This window comes from Hyalella azteca, unplaced genomic scaffold (assembly GCF_000764305.2).
Source record: "Hyalella azteca isolate HAZT.00-mixed unplaced genomic scaffold, Hazt_2.0.2 contig5366, whole genome shotgun sequence".
Taxonomy (NCBI): Eukaryota; Metazoa; Arthropoda; class Malacostraca; order Amphipoda; family Hyalellidae; genus Hyalella; species Hyalella azteca.
In genome coordinates this window covers 980,090-997,383 of record NW_025935560.1, presented here as the reverse complement: position 1 = coordinate 997,383, position 17,294 = coordinate 980,090, and the positions used below count along the sequence as shown (strand labels likewise).

The following is a 17,294-nucleotide window of genomic DNA, read 5'->3' as shown; positions in this document are numbered from 1 at the left end:
ACAGATTAAATCTACTCAACGACGAAGAATTATAATCACAGGGCTCTCTGTTCTATGGACATCATACTATGTATATATATATATATTTCAGACCTAATTCAACATACCCAATGCTATCTTATCACCAAAATCTTTCACTATCTTATTTCATCTCGATACATTGCAAGCTTAAAATTGATCTCTGACCCTGAGCTGCGTCAGGTCCCCCGTCGCCGAGTTGACAGAGAAGAAAGCGTCCTCCGGAGCCAGCCCGTCTACCCCGTCTCCGGTGAGCGTGTACAGGAGTCCTTCTCTGTCTATCCAGTCCACGTCCGTCGCTGCCACCTACACGTCCAGTAGACAGTATAACAACAGGCATACAATTATGTGCATGACATATTCCCACGCACATAATTATGCGAGCGAAATTTGCAATTGTAAATTCGTACCATGCCCGCGATGTGTTTAAAAATAATATTCATCTTAGCTTGCGATGTGTATAACCAACACATAGCTTCTGCCAATCATTAATTGCAATGCTCCTGTATGAAATGCTTGAGTCTAAATGTCTTACGCGGTCTAGTAAGCACTGCTATCACAACTGTAACATATGCTAATGAATGTGATCAAACATGTGTATAACATTATTATAACAAGAGTTTATCCGGTTGTGTTGGTAAAAACACGGAAATATTGAGAAATCGTTTATCATGTTGGTACTTTACAGAGCAGGACTGAGAAATTACGTATATTTATATATATTTTCGCTTATATAATGCACGTTAATTGTGCTTGGGATGAGTTCGGATAGCTGGTCTTCTTCATGTCTGAATTAGTAGTTAAAAAATTTCGGTCAGTAAATGGGCGTTGGCACTCATAAACCAAAATTTTATGCGTTAGATGATTTATTACTTGGTACAGAAAGTATTCACTATATTTCTACTGAACTTTCTCGCGCTAGAAAGAGTGAGGCAGATTAAAGTCGTATTAGTGCATCAGGATTGTCACGTACCAACACCGAAGTTATACTCTACTTAAATCTAAACTAATTATGTTCTGACGGAGTTATCCTCTACTCCACTCATCTAAAATCTACTCTAATCATATTTTGACAGAGTTATACTCTACTCTACTTAATTCTACTCTACTTAACTCTACTCTACTCAACTTCACTCTACTCTACTTATACTCTGACGAAGTTATACTATTTTCAGCTCTACTCCTATACTTATAATCTGACTGCGTCCTCCGCCTATGCATGGCTCAGAATACTCTGTGTGAACAAATTGCAGTGTCTGTACTAAAGTCATCATGAGCTCAGAGAAGCGTAAATGCTCAACGAAAACATTTATTGCATAGGAAATACATCGTGAATCCTCCTCAAGAGAAAGGAAATCGGGGCGGTCGTGGGCACGATGATCACCCATAACCTGTTATGGTATTGCAAGAGCTGGTCCTTTGGAAGGTCAGAATAAAAAGAAAGCAATCAGGATAAATGCATAAGCTGTGCCTTACACGGACATCTATTGGTATGTTCAGGATCCTAAAACGATGCGAGTCAGGGAGCCTGGGCCTTAAGAAGGGCTTATCGGCTCCGAGTTACTGATCAGACCGAGATGTGATCACGGCAAGTTTGCGCACCGGTTCCCTGAGACCAGCAAGTTCACGTATAGGCAATGCAAGCAAAAGGCTGACGCATCACAAGAGAACTCAACGATTGCATGCGTAGCAGCATTATACTTAATTCACTCGTTGATATATAGCAACGTTTGGTCAAGTTTGAGCTGCACAGGGACTTGAGCTGCACTGGTATACGGTAAGGGTCTGACAGTGGCTAGGGTGAAGGTCTGACCGTGGCTAGGGTAAGGGTCTGACCGTTTCTAGGGTGAGGGTCTGACCGGGGCTAGGGTGAAGGTCTGACGTGGCTAGGGTGAGGGTCTGACCGTGGCTAGGGTGAAGGACTGACGTGACTAGGGTGAGGGTCTGACCGTGGCTAGGGTGAATGGTCTGACCGTGGCTAGGGTGAGGGTCTGACCGTGTCTAGGGTGAGGATCTGACCGTGGCTAGGGTGAGGGTCTGACCGTGGCTAGGGTGCGGGTCTGACCGTGACTAGGGTGAGGGTCTGACCGTGGCTAGGGTGAGCGGTAGGTCCCTGTCGTCCTCCTCGATGACGGTATAGACAGAGCGCGGCTGGGCGAAGACGGGCGCGTTGTCGTTGACGTCGCCCACCGTCACCAGCAGCTGACAGTGCGCGCTGGACCCTCCGCCGTCAGCTCGCAGCGTCAGCTCGTGCTGACATATGCAGGGAACAAACAATTTATTTAAATCTCCCCTTCAGGTTGTGATGAAATGTAAAATGTATATCGTCTCACGGAAGCTTTATTGTTAGCATTTGCTCATAATACGTGAGAAGGTATGGACGTTAGTTGGTGCTGATAGTAATACAAGAGCTTCCTGAATCTATGAATGCAAGTTCGTTCATACGGTCCCAATACTAACATCTAACTGAAAATCAAAGCTGATAGTTTCAACACAACGGTCAGACGTTCAAAATAATATTCGAAACAACTGGAGCGGACAGTTCCCCAGCACTCCTCAAACACAGCCACCATTTATTGCTCTTTCATATTGCTAGCTTAAGCGTAAATTATAGAGTAATAGTCAGCGATGATTGAAGATTTTCTATAAACCTCTCTTATCTTCTCCAGTGAATCTCGTAAATGTTGGAAGGAACTTATATTTATATAAATTTTATTGTAATATCATATGTCTATAAATAAAGCGCGAAATGAGAAAATTTATAAATCTATGACGATGCAACGAATTCTTCGCAGCTGCACTGTAGTACAAGAATAGATATAATCTGCAATAAATTGGGATAAAAGTTCCCTCGACATTGCGTAGGCGACTCAACATATCTTTGCAAGATTGACAGTATTTTCCTATTTATAATGTTTCTAATAATGTGCTCTCATTATCAGAAAATGTTCATGAATTTTTTGAGAAAATGATGACAGAATTTCTGAACGTTTTGACTTGAAAATATTACAAAAGAGGTGAAAACCTTATTTTAAAAACGTTAAATTATAATAGGAACCTGTAGCTAATGACTACTAATAATGAAGCCAAAAAATAATGAATTCTGCTTTGCGTCTACGGAAATATACTGAGAACCAAGTGAGTACCATGAATGCGCTACTATTTTCAATGAAATTGTATGTCTTGCAGTAATATATTCATATTTTAATGATTTAGATGTATTACCGACTGTATTTTTTTGCAAAATAATTTCAAATCTTTTGACATATAAAAGTCGAATTGTCAAACATCGTAGCACTAAAAAACGGAAATAGGTAATTTTTTAGTGCAGTTTGCTCTCATAGATAGGAAATATAAAAAGCAGGCAAATTGTCAGTTCGATATTATGCCATTATTGACGATTTATTAAAATAAAACTTAATGCGACAGATGAAAATTATTTCGATGTGAATAATGTTATTCAGATTTTTTCTCTCATAATTTTAATCTAGAAACGAATTAAATTTATGTATGAAGTGCCTGTTTTCCAAGCCACACTGCTACCCAGTGAAAATTTACAGACGCGTCAGTTTCTGATTTGGATTACCAGAAGCTGGGGCGACTCTAAATTTTGTTAGGCTATCGCTTTCAAAAGATTATCATTTTGTTATTTTATTTAATGATCTCACTACGAGCCTTGAACACGGTCAACAGCTCGTCCTGACAGCCGCGACGCACTAGCCATCAAATCATAATAGTCTTCTTCATCTAAAATTATTTTGGAATATAGTCACGACCTTCAACTTAGTACAATCAACTGATGCCATTTGAATTGCACCGCTGATGGCTCGTGTAGCCATTTCTGCCAGTCAAATTGTTTGTACAAATTGCCTTGGGAGTGCGGCGGTTTATCGTTGCAATTGAATTTATGAATAGCAGAAAATGTTGTACGGAACATGTTTGAATTTCATTGTAACCTACACTAATAGATAATAATAAGTCTCTCATAGAGTAATATTTGTACTGATTAGTTTTATTTTTTTATTTGCTGGTGTTTTAGAAGTGATAGACGAATTAAAATAAATAAATTAATTAGTAGTGTTATTGAAAATAATTTCAGTTATTTACCGAGTTTTCTCTTGATTCCGCGCCTGTTGTTGAAATAAGAGTTTCGGCAGATGTACCTCAAGGAAGTTTCAATGAAAATTACAAATCTAGCCAAAGACGCGTAAAAATCTGGAAAAAATTGATCAAAGCTCATAAAATTTCATCTTCAACGAGATATATTCCATTTTAAATAATCGTTACTGGTGCTGATTAATTTTCCGGTGGATGAACAGCCTATCGGAATCGCAATGCAAGCGCGATATTCAGACGTGACTGATGGCTTAACGCGAACCAATTCCGAAAAGCGATCAGGCGTCATGAGCCGCTCAATATTTTCATGTCAGTCTTCTCTTATTTAAATCATTCGTTAGTCCAATTAGCGCTTGGAAAGATAAGATTAATTATTTCGATTCAATAATTCGAATGACATGAGAAGGTTGTCGACTTTATGCGGCAATCGTTCAAGGAAAGCAGTTTGATGTGAATATTTTTGGCAATAAGCATTGATGAAGGACGTTAAATAAATTAATGAAAATCGACATGATACATTAATTACTTCCTAACCAAGAATTTACATTCCTGGTACAAACGGATACTATGTGAAAATTTCAGGGATGTGTTACTATTTTATACCTGGGGTATGATTTACAGAAAAATTCTTGAATTCTGATTAATTTCATGATTTTTTGTACTAGTTCTCGATTAGGGAATTATTCATTAGTTGCGAAAATTACTTAATCATTGCCAAAATCCATTCTGCGTTGGAAATTTGGTGCTCTCTATTTCATGTGATCCTGCTCTGTCATCGGAACAAATTTGTGCCGGCAACAGAAGTTAGACGTATTGACAGACACGGAAGGCATGGCATGCATTAAGAAGCACTCGAAACACAGAATTAATTAGTTTGTTTCCACATATCTTCATGTCAACTATCTATGTGTAAATAATAATTATCTGCAGCCTGACTTGTTTCAAAAACAGACTTCCTGAGCTGAAAAAAGTTATTTGTAAAAGAAGCGAGGAAAAAAGCACAAGATCGCTCACCAGACCCTGCTGCTCTCTGTCCAGCGCAGCGGCCAGGCTAACGGCCCCCGTACTGCTGTTGATCTCGAACTGTCTTCTGTCGTTGCCCGACACGATGCTGTAGCTCACGCGCCACCCTGTCGTACCAGCCACACAAAATTCGTCTTGAATTGAAATGCTGGTAGTTTCAATAGATGGAAAATAAGATGAGTGCTACACAGAAAATAAATGTATATGTAAATATATTAGTAAGTTAGACGGTTATTACTGCGGGGATATGCACATCTCTCGCACACAATAATAGTAAAAAGAAGCAAGTGTGGATTCCAGAATTCATTTCATCAAAAGTTTTATTAATATGGCTAAAAGTAATAACTGTAGCAATGTCGTGGTTTATAGGTGAAGATAAAATACAATGGCAACCTTAGGCTGAAAATGAAATTATGCTCACAGAATGAGTCGGTGTATCATTTTACCTTACTTCAATTTGAGGTACCAGCTCCATCACAGGAAGTGCATAATTGCTGCTACAGCACGAGACAAAAAGCTATCTAATGGAACTAATTGAGCGCATATTAGCAGGCCTAATGAGGATGAAAAGTCCATTAAAATTTGTTCTAACAAAATGTAAGGATGTTTATCGCGGTCTTTGAAGCTTCCCGCGTTCAGAGCCACCTTAGTTTAGGGTGATTACTAGTCGGACGAAGCAAGATGAATGAGAGTTTGCTGAGTCCGCTGAAATTCCCCCTCGCTTTAGAATTAAGATTCAGCGACGATAGAGATAGCTGGCCTCTTAATATTTAATTTAACTGGTTCAACGGGCGAAATTTCAGAAGGTACACATAAATATAAATTAGCATTAGATGGCAGAATATTCTTATTGCAACGCGTATGAATAATGACCAGAGAATGCAATATATTCGAATTTTCAGGAAATCGAAAATTCTTCAGATGACCCGCCTTGCTGAGACCTGCCTTTTGATATGTTAACGTCATCCGAAGATTATTTTTGATTACCTGAAAATTGGAATATAACGCATTCTCTGGGCATTATTCGTACGCGTTGCAATATAAATGTGAATGGACAAAAAACTTAATGCCTTTCATTTATACAAGTTCGACGCTTTTTACTATTTCAGAAACAATTTTGAAAGTGAAAAAATCGTATTATAGTTTGACAAAAATGGCCTGAGTTGCGGTCACTGTAATAGGATTATAATGATTGCTATTGCGGAATTGAAGTAATCTTGCCGTGTCATTAAGAACTGGTCAATTCAATCTGAATGAAACCAATCTCACGCTGCATCGTTGATATGCTATTATATAGGGATGAAAGTTGGCCATCACAAGTGTCCGAAAGCAACAGGGAACGTTTCTACGAGCGAAAATGCCATTTGTTTTAAATCCAGACTTTTCGCATTCCCAAAGTCTGCGACGGAGACTACGAGGCGACCGAGCAAATAACGTTAAAACAGAGTTTATACTTTATAGCTATATAAGACATCATCATCCTTTCATCTTTTCCCCAATAAGTCGAGTCAAAGAAGATCAAATTGGATGGCAAAATAGGAAGACTCAAATCTCGGGATTTGAAGTCTCGGGATACAAAAAGACCTTGCGCCGTAAGTTCGAACCAAACACGTTTCTTGTCGCGGACACTCTTTGAATGCGAGGGAAAGCTCGCTATCTAAAGTGCGAAAAGTGCTTTAAATGTAAGTACCGTTTTGACATAAAAAATACAATAATATTTGTCATACATAATTTATTGCCTTGAAAGCAGTGGGAGTAGCATATATATGACATCTTCGAAGAAGCTTACAACCCAATAAGACACTTTCATAAATAACACTTCTTGAGACAGCAGGAAACTTTTTGGCTAAGGACGAAATCGTAAATCGTCTATTCCCTCTCACTTCACAGTCCTCTTTTCGATCAGATCATCGTTAATGACTGAAGGTGAGTCTGCAGACACGAGGACTAAGTTATCCACTCACCTTTCAGGTGACTCGCCGTGACGGTGGTGACTGTCGTGTTCACTGGTGAGTCTTCAGACACGAGGGCGCAATACTCAGGTTCTGCGAAGACCACAGGGCCGTCCTCTGAGAACAGCCGCGTTGCTGGCAAACGGAGGGAAATGAACGTTAGGAATAAATTAATAATTGTACTGTTGAAGACTTAAATGAGATTTGATTATGAACAAACACGGGACTCGTACGGGAATTCCTTTTGATGGAGAAGAGAATTGGTAAACTGTTGTGAACTCTCCTAGCATATTAAAATCAGACATTCTCAAGTATTTTGCCTAGTTTTCCTTTTCTACTTCAACTATAAGGTACAAAAGATTCTTTTGCAGTCCATCACAATAGATCCGGATGCGGGGCTTCAGATCTTCCCTAAAATACGAGCTCATCTCAGTCGTAGTAGCAGGAACGGATAACGAATTCAGGGCTGAAGTGAGCGTTTGAGCTATAGATTTACGATACTTTTCGTCGAACTCCACTCGATTTTCTTAGAAGATTTCATTAATGTCGAGTGGCAAAAAAAGCCGAATCTCCATTAAGAAATTAGGTCCTTAATTGAGATTTTATGGCAGGGGAAAAAATTCTGTTGGCATAAAAATTTGCGAGTTTCAACGAATTTACCAAAGAAGTGAGATGAACCGACATAATAGGGAAGCGTTTCGATACTATAGCGAATAAATTGACAGAAAATAAATTGCTCATTCAGTATATTCAAGAAAGAAACCAATTATTCTCAAATGAAAAACAGGATAGGCGAGTCACTACGCGCCATATTAATGGCACTTATAGATTGAGACTTTATTATCATAATCATATTTTAATCATAAAATTTCAACATCTCGTCCGCGACCCGTTTTATCCTGAAAAAGCAAAAATCTGCGATTTTTCGGAAAATCAAAAAAATCACGCCAATCAGAATGTGGCGGAAAGCAATCTCAGCTGCTCAGTATAAAATATCGCAAAGTCTCGTCGGTAAGTCATGGCACGGAGGGAGCCTTGACCCGCCAGCTAATTACTTGAGCCCTGAGGCTTGATGAATCGACCTCTGTAAATGGCCGACAGGCTTGTTCATGAAGTAATTAACATCAGAAATATCAGATATCCTTCAAAATTGTTGGAAATTTCCGAATATCTTAGGCTGTGAATTTTGAGTTATATTTTTCCATGCCTATTGATAGGTTTGGGTTTGTAAATAGGGTTGTTGTCAACAGGAAGACTCAGTGATGACAACATCCAATATTAATGTTGCTCCGTGGGAGTGTATAAAGCCATTCCTTCCTAAATTCAATTTCTAATATGGATTAATCACTTTTTGATTTTTGTTTTTTCTAATTTTTCGTAAGTGCATTTTCGCTCTTCTTTAATTAGAAGAAGGCCAACTCCAGATCAAATCTTAGGCTTAGACCTTTATTGTGGCGAAGGCGCAACTTTTGAGCTTTTGTTCCTATTTGAATTTAATGTTCCGAACGTTATGGAGAGGCTTATTTCTTTTCAATGATCAACTGACTTATTTCTATTGGAGTCTGCCTTTACTTCAACTTTCATGATTTCCCTTTATATGGCCCCAGTTTTGCCTCTTAAAATTGACGCTTATTGTTGTTGTAATTGCCCATCCTGGTAGTGGCGACTATGGAGGGGGTGATAGGTCAGTCTTTTCGGGCACTAATGCCACTGGTAGTTCTACGACCATCACTGGCTCGCAAAATTGATGCTTAATCGCTTGGTGATAAAATATGTTAAGTGGGTGCGAGGCTGTTAAAATACTGAAATGGTGAGACAAAACTTTAGGCTCGTCGAGTTATTATTTTGTTACCTAGTTATTCAACAGCTAGTTCAATTTCGTTTCTATAGAATATCTGCAAATCTGGCGGGACACTTCGGTCAATTGTTTTTTTTGAGGGGGTTGGGGGGCGGCTTTCGGCGACTCAAAATGAGCAATTAAGAGATTCTTCTTATTATGGAGAGTGTAAAATTCTTGCTTCATAATTTTGTATTAATTTGCCAATTACTAAAATTTTTGATAGTTTTTTGGCTATGCCTTAGTATACGTTTTAAGTTATTACTACCAAGGTTTTTGTTATTTCTGGACAGTTATGTTGGGCCGGGTTATATTTCTCGAGTTATGTTCATTCGTCTTTAAAGTCGGCGAACCTATAATGATGCCGCTAAGATGCAGGCTACCAGGCTACGAAGCTTAATTTCAGGAACTTGGTCTCGTTCCTTATTTCTTTATGTGTCTGCTTTCCCAAGCTTTGGACCGGTCGTCTATATGGGATGAAGTTTTAAAATAAAAGTTCAGTTCGTTTCTTGTGTTTGTATCAAGCCTAACATAATAATACATAAATAAGATTTTTAGCGTACTGTGAAGCCATTTAGGTACACTTCATCGCGTATGTCTGTCTGTCATCAAAAATTCAAACCTTAATTTAGAGCACTTCTAAACACCCTAGTAAGTTGAAATTTGGCATGCATTCTTATGCTGCCTAACAATTTAATATTTGATCATCAAAAATAATAATAAAAATTTTTTTTATTTAAAAAATAAAAAAAAACACTAAAAATTCACGGTTTGGAATTGAGTTTTTCTCGAACATCTACACTTGCCAACCCTGGAAATTGATTTTAATTGCTAAAATTGCTAACTAAAACGTAGAAAATAAATATATATAAAAAATATTTTTAAAAACCACGTTTTTCTGGTTTTTACAAAACTAAAAATAGTGAAATAAAAAAAATAAAAAGCTCTCAAAAACCACGTTTTCTTAACGGACAAAAAAGAAAAACATTTACTCCTACATAACATTTTACACAACTTAAATGTTATGTAAGAGTAAAAGGTTTTTCTTTTTTGTCCATTAAGAAAACGTGGTTTTTAAAAGTTTTTTTATTTGTTTTATTTCACTATTTTTAGTTTTGTAAAAACCAGAAAAACGTGTTTTAAAAAAATTATATTAATTTTTGACATATGAAATTAAATTATTCGTATGAAAGGCAGGGTTTTTTCTACTTTATCAGGCGATCCAGTGCGACCCGGTGTTCCTGTACGCATTTATCTAAAATATACGATAATAACAATAATAAACCAAAATTAATTTAGACTCACACTTTTAAACAATTTCAAATAATTTCGCAAACATGCTCCTCAATTCATAAAAATTGTCTCGATATGATTAACAATTTTCTTAATCTGCTGAAAAGTCATCTTACAGTGCAATCTTCACTACTTAATTCTACGCATTTTATGTTCGTCATAATCTTTGAACTAGTTTTTTTTAGCTATCTGCAATGAGCCTTCTTATTGCAGTCGAATTGCGTGCAAACAGGCCGGAATTGCTTGGATGAAGCCACTTGGCAACAATGGCAATGACCTTCGCAGTTACGTTGAATTCTGTAACACTTGCGCTAGAGACTCTTTCAAACTTTATTGTGCACTTACGACCGGCATAATTGAGGGAGTCGGCATTAACGAAGGTTATACATTCGCAGAGCAGAAGCGCGATCGGTATCTGTATGAATTTCTTATAGATTTTATGTCTGTTACTACCTGACGAGGGATTGAGCGATATGACTCTGCTGATATTGCATATATACTGCGAACTGCCTACAGAGTTCATAAAAGAATAAATCGCTCGCGATAATTAAAAGAACATCTCCATAGAGGCATCACGAAAATGTTTTGCCCGATAATAAAGAAGGAATTATCTGACACGTGGAGCAACTCATATAACAAGGATTTTAAAGTTGCTAGTTCTAGGTGCGATCTTTAAAATATTTTACGATCTGCTCACGAGTCGTGTGCCTCGACATCACTTGGCGAGACGAGAGCTGTAGCGTTTAAATCTTCCATGCGTATTGTGGGACATTTTATTCTGTGTCAGATACGAAATCATCAGAATTCAATGTTAACTCGGGTGAAAATCAAAACAAAAGAAGACGAAGCAGATTGTTCCAGACGCAGTTTTGCGTAATTTTATGCTAAACATCTTGTTTGGAGCGCGTGTTTACATCTGTCGAGAATTTGCCCTACAGCCTCAGCGTTTGACTGCGGCGAATGACTCTGAGCAGAGAAACGCACCCGCGAGTCTTATTTTGAAGTCGTTGTGGACTTGAAGCACGTCGTTCAGCTGATGGCATCGAATGCGGTGCACTTCAATTTCTTAAATGCCATCGCTCTAGAGGCGTATAAAAATGGTGGTGGGAAAGCAAGCAATCAAATTAATCTTAGTAAAACGAATATAAACAACAATACGACGTATTTTGTTCGGTATTTGCAATGTTGGGCTGCAGAAGCCGCTTCACTTTAGAGGAAAGATGAGGATTTGTGCTCAAGCCCGGAGCGCGATCGCAAATTCGTGAATGTCAGCGATAGATTCGTTTAAGCTTTGGGATGTGACGATATGAAACAAATCTGATACATAATAAAATACGCATGTAAATAATATTTTACAAAATTAAGCAACAAATAGGAGAAATTTTGATACCGTACATTTGATAAATTTGTTAGAGATGTGTATGAAAATTTGCATATTTCAATTTGCAGACGCCTTCATTCCAAGTTTTCCGGACACTGTTGCCTATTTTCGAAGATTTGAAAGAACCTTTATTGAATTAAGAATTCAAACGAGTCTAATTCGAAATGTTTTCGAAGGTCAGCCATTCAGTTACGTGAAAAACTAAGTCTACGGAGCCTCGCGAGTAGCGGCTGTCGCGTTGCTGAGGTGAAATTTTTCAGTGGAATGCGACCGCTCGCCAGTGGTTGCTTCGTCGCTCCTGCAGTAGACACTCTGCAGATAACATTAGATTATGAATCAGTGGCTAGTGCCGCCCCACATGCCTGTCTTGCTCCAGCTTTAAATCTAAGGAATTAAATTGAATCGGTGCTGTGCGGTCACAGGAGTCGGTGCAGGTTCCACAAAAGAGACGTCGGCTTTGGAAGACAAAAGAATGGTAAGAGGAAATAATATGCAAATTCCTTGGCTCTGCAGTTTCAACAAAGTTTGAATTGAGTCCATGCAATTTGAACCGAGTACAATACAAAATTGACAAGATTTGAAACGAAACAAATTGCGTACGTACAACTAAAATTCCCCCTCGAAAACTCAACAACAGTTTGCATCTACTTGTCTGCGAATTGTAAAACGGCATGGCATCGTAAAAATCATTTCAGTTAGGCAAAACTCGTCGTTGGATGATTTTTATTTGGTTGAAAGGCGATCCAGAATCTATCACCACTACAAGGTATTCATACTAAAACCATTCATACTCAAACTATGATACAACTTGCCTTATCTCCACTGCAACAACTTTGACTAAGCTGAGCGAGTCTCCTCGTATCCAAATAAGTCCCGTCTTCATTGCTAATTAAGCCTTAATCGATGTTTCGCACTTGATCGTGCGAAATGCTTTACTTGATCGCGAAAGCTCACATTACTCAGACTCGTGCTGTGAATGATCTTTTTCTTCATGCAGCTCGTATTACTCATGTAAAACGCCTGAATATTAATGATTACTCAATAAAAGTTTGAATTGTTCTTAACTTTCAGAGGAGAATAAATTAACTAGAGAACATTTTCAATTCTGTATTCCAAGACATCACTTTTTGCAAGCAAGCTACCATGCATCAATTAGAAATAGAAATGGGAGTTAGGTGCACTCGATCTTCATCTTATATTCGAAGGCCATTTATGCTACAGCCTAACAGTGGCATCACAATTTGTCAAGCCTCATATATCTTCCACCAAAGCATGCACCGTAAATCTTGCCAATGCTGCTGCTGTGCACATTCCAGTTGAGCCCAAGACGTAGCGTTCGGATGAGGCGCAAACCAGTGCGATTAGTGACAAATGTTGTAGAATTAACGGCGACACAAATGGCACATTAGTCAAGGGAAAATTAATGTCTCTTAACGCTTCGTCTTGGGAGAAAATCTCTTGACAAAAACTCCTCCGCAGAAGAAGCGCGGACCAACTTAATTGCGCGTCCGGAAGATCTCGAGCATTTTCATCCGAGTTCTGCCATTTTTTGGAGCAAAAACAGAGATGACTCCTAAATCTCCCAACTCGAGCTCAGCTCCATTGAAAGCTGATACAACTGCGGTATCTTCTCCGGGACTGAGCAGTTGCCGTTTTGAAGAGGTCATCTGCAGTCAATGGGCAATTTTGAGCAGTTTATGAGGAAGTTTTCATCTAATTGCATTTTAGTGAGACTTTCAGTCAGCTCAGCCTGCGTTAAATACGCGGAGTGCTATAGAGACGCTGGTCAACTATCGTCATCTTTTTAGAGTTCATTTAATTAATGATAAATAGCGAGAGTAAAATCTAATTGGATTGCAGAGATAACAGGTTTCCTCCTCAACAATGTCTAGAAGGAGAAATAAAGGATATCACAACAAAATAAAATCAAGAGATTTTAAAAAGGAAGCTCGCTACTGAAAACGGAGAAGATTGCAGCAATTTCTACATAGCGTTGTCGTTGAAAATTACCAGCTGTAAGGAATTTGTTACGACAAAATAGCGGGGATTCCAACATTACGGTAGCAACTGTTTTGGGGATCGGAGCTTAAGACTGACTAGTTATTATTTGCAGTAGGGTTGTTGACTCCAAGCTCCCATCCTCGTCGGACGTCTCCTTCTGATCTATATCTTACGTGTACATATGGATTGCTGCCACTTTAATAAAGTAATTTATGGTAGTGCATGATTTATTCCTTATAGATTTGTTATATATAGCTGACGTGGGGAACCAACCGAGAAGTATTACAACAGTCTATGCATGATCAAGAAGAAGCTACTTCGGGTAACCATTTTTGTACGCAGTGAATTATTGAAATCCCAATTAAATACCGTATAATATCTGACGATCCTAGCAATTGCTGCTTAAATATTTGTTATTAAATAATGTCGTAGGACTCGTCATTAATCAGACAGAGACAAACAAAGAAATTTCAGGAGTTGCAAGATCGCTCTTTGCGAGTCCAAATAACGAGTCTAACAAATTATAAGAACATAACATTTTCAGCACATTACAGAGGTCGGGAACAAGTTAACTGATGATGTTCTCTGTAATAATGTATTGGAGCATGATTGCAGATGTGATAAGTTGTGAAGTATATCACTGAATCTATTAACTCATTTACATATGTTTAATTTCAGTCAGAAGTCAGAAAGCGCCTTTCTAATTATATAAGAAGAAAAGAGAATACAGTAACCAGCTAGAAGATGGATACGAGATCAGTTTCGTGATAAATTCGCATTTGTTTATGAAGAAAAGACATACAATTTCCGTAGAGGAAAACTCTTTAAAATATCTGCCTGTAAATCACCAAAGTTCCAGCCGTCCTATCACGACTTGCAGAAGCAAACAAAATCAACGATTTTCAAAAATCATTGTTTGAATTGAGAAACAAAAAATATTTAAATTAGAGAATAATAGTAGTTTGTGTAATAATACACAAAATACAAATTTATTTCTCGAGCAACAAACCAGCGCTCGCGCGAAGCTCCATATATTCTAATAGCATTGGTCAATATAGCGAAAGAATGTATTGGCTAGCATAGCAATCTATAAGCGCACATATATCACGAATATTTCGGTGGCTCCGATATTGGTTCTTATCGCTACATGCCGGCGGAAAAAGCAGGGACAGCGAAACTCATCGCAGGCTCGCATTCTTTATATGTCCTAAGACGATACAATAAACTGCCACTCGTCCGCAGTCATCGAATGGCCGACAACAAATTAATGTCGCCTCAACTTCAAATTATGATAGTAAGGAAAATAATATAAATATCGTATGCATCGGAGAAAACGTCCTGCCAATTATGCGCTGGATTCAAGATTAAAAGATTTTGGTCTGTTTAGCAGGCGGAATAGTTTTTTAGATGATCCAACCCGCGCATTGTAATAAACAGCATATCTCCTAGCGAAAGAAACGGAGAGGAAAACATTTTTGCGCAGATACCCGATTAAAAAATCTTTCTTAAAACGGGAGAATTTCGATCGTACGCAATTACCAACATCATTGTGAATAAGCCGTTGCAATATCTGGAATAACAAAAATTTTGATATATTTAGGGTTCTTGCAACGATAAAATACTTGCAAACATTTTAGTCACATTAGAAAAAATCACAAAAAATAAACATAACATGAGTAAATGATAACGTACCAAATTGCTGAACAATCTGGGGCAAGTTTGGTTAAAACTGAATTTAGCCTGAGCTCATCAACTCTGGTCCTGCCTAAAAGGTCCCAACCTTATGAACACGCGAGAATTATGTTCAGTAAAAATTCTTTACAACTGCAGTTTAGGATATCCAAGAAGTTTCCAATCGGAAATAAGACGCAAATAGTCCCATATATATAGATCAAAACCAAATTAACCAACTCGGTCTTACAACAGATATAATATATAAACCACGCTCATTACCAAATGCTATTCAGAACCAGTTAGTTAGTCTACAAAGTTTAACGTAGACACGAAACAAGTAAAGCACATACCGGGGAGGACAGTGGAGTAAAATGCACAGCGATTGCTAAAGCAATCATTGTCTGAACTGCAGCAGCCGACAAATCTTAACAATTTATCTCAGCGTGGAACCTCCCAGTCTCTGGCCAGATAAAAAGACGACAGAAACAAAGTGGCGGGGAGGGGGGTCAGCTCAGCTACTGGACTCAAAGGTTGTAAGAGACAACAGAAAATGACTACGAGGTCAGATAATGTGAGGTCAGATAATATGAGGTCAGATAATATGCGGTCAGATAATATGAGGTCAGATAATATGAGGTCAGATAATATGCGGTCAGATAATATGAGGTAATATGCGGTCAGATAATATGAGGTCAGATAATATGCGGTCAGATAATATGAGGTCAGATAATATGAGGTCAGATAATATGAGGTCAGATAATACGAGGTCAGATAATATGAGGTCAGATAATATGAGGTCAGATAATTCGAGTGAGATGAACTATAAAAAGAGACCAGGGACCATACTTTCAAAAAAAGTTAAGAGATCGTAAGTTCATCAGCCAATCATTGACGGCCTTTCAAGCCAAATCCACCAATCATAGACAAGAAAATAGAGCGTAAGTATTTGCGTTCACTTAGCGAGTTTTGAAAATATGGCCTCGGAAGTTTTATACGAGCTCAGATGCTCGACTCTTGCTCCACAAAAAACAGCAGAAAGTGACGACGAGCTCAGGCACGGGGCACTTGCGTGCAACTGTCATGCCATAAGGACTACGAGCTTAAACACCGCGTCTACTACCACGACAGGCAACCGAGAGTGACCACGAGCTCCATAACGGGAAAAGTACAAGACTACGAGCTCAGGTACCGGCTCACTCACCTGAGGACCAAAAAAAAAAAAACAGAAAAATGACTACGAGTTCACGTATTGGGCTCATGCACCACAAAACATCAACAAATTTGACACTGCGGGCTCCGGCTCAGAGCTCCTGTGCCGAACGGAAACGGACGATGAGCTCTGCTCATGTATTGCAAAATTGCACGCTACAACTTATGGCAGGCGGTCGCTCAAGTGGAAAATGACCGCAGAGGCGGTCAAAATAAGCCTTAAATAACTTTATGAAGGAGTTAAGCGTGAAGGAGTTAAGCGTGAAGGAGTTAAGTGTGAAGGAGTTAAGTGTGAAGCAGTTAAGCGTGAAGGAGTTAAGTGTGAGGGAGTTAAGGGGGAAGAGTTAAGTGTGAAGGAGTTAAGTGTGAAGGAGTTAAGCGTGAAGGAGTTAAGCGTGAAGGAGTTAGCGTGAAGGAGTTAAGGGGGAAGAGTTAAGTGTGAAGGAGTTAAGTGTGAAGGAGTTAAGCGTGAAGGAGTTAAGCGTGCAGAAGTTTAGTGTGAAGGAGTTAAGCGTGAAGGAGTTTACAACAAAGAAATAATTTATGAATGAGTACGAGCTATGCCTTGATTGTAAACAGAACTATATGAATGAAAACGTAGGGCTTCGATAAACTAAACAGTGTGAATGTGAGCGGCTGAAATTTTAAGCGTATGAATGTCTATTCTGAACTGTTATGGAACAGAAAGCGAAGTTTCGAGGTTTATAAAATGATCTCAGTTTTTTCTCGCAATTTTTGCTAGTGGAGATTAACGAGTGTGACGACGGAGAACGAAATTTATGAGCCCCAT

At 38.6% G+C, this 17,294-nt stretch overlaps 1 protein-coding gene across 1 annotated transcript in view; it reads right to left on the bottom strand.

The window, feature by feature from the left end:
• Positions 1 to 17,294, bottom strand: part of LOC108681145 (neural-cadherin) — a 78,779-nt gene that overhangs the window by 38,112 nt on the left and 23,373 nt on the right. Inside the window, exons 2-5 of the mRNA XM_018170140.2 lie at positions 7,122 to 7,244; positions 5,149 to 5,264; positions 2,107 to 2,271; positions 187 to 324 (exon numbers count right to left, since the gene is read on the bottom strand). Of these exons, the coding sequence (XP_018025629.2) occupies positions 187 to 324; positions 2,107 to 2,271; positions 5,149 to 5,264; positions 7,122 to 7,244 (542 nt within the window). The remainder of the gene's footprint in view (positions 1 to 186; positions 325 to 2,106; positions 2,272 to 5,148; positions 5,265 to 7,121; positions 7,245 to 17,294) is intronic.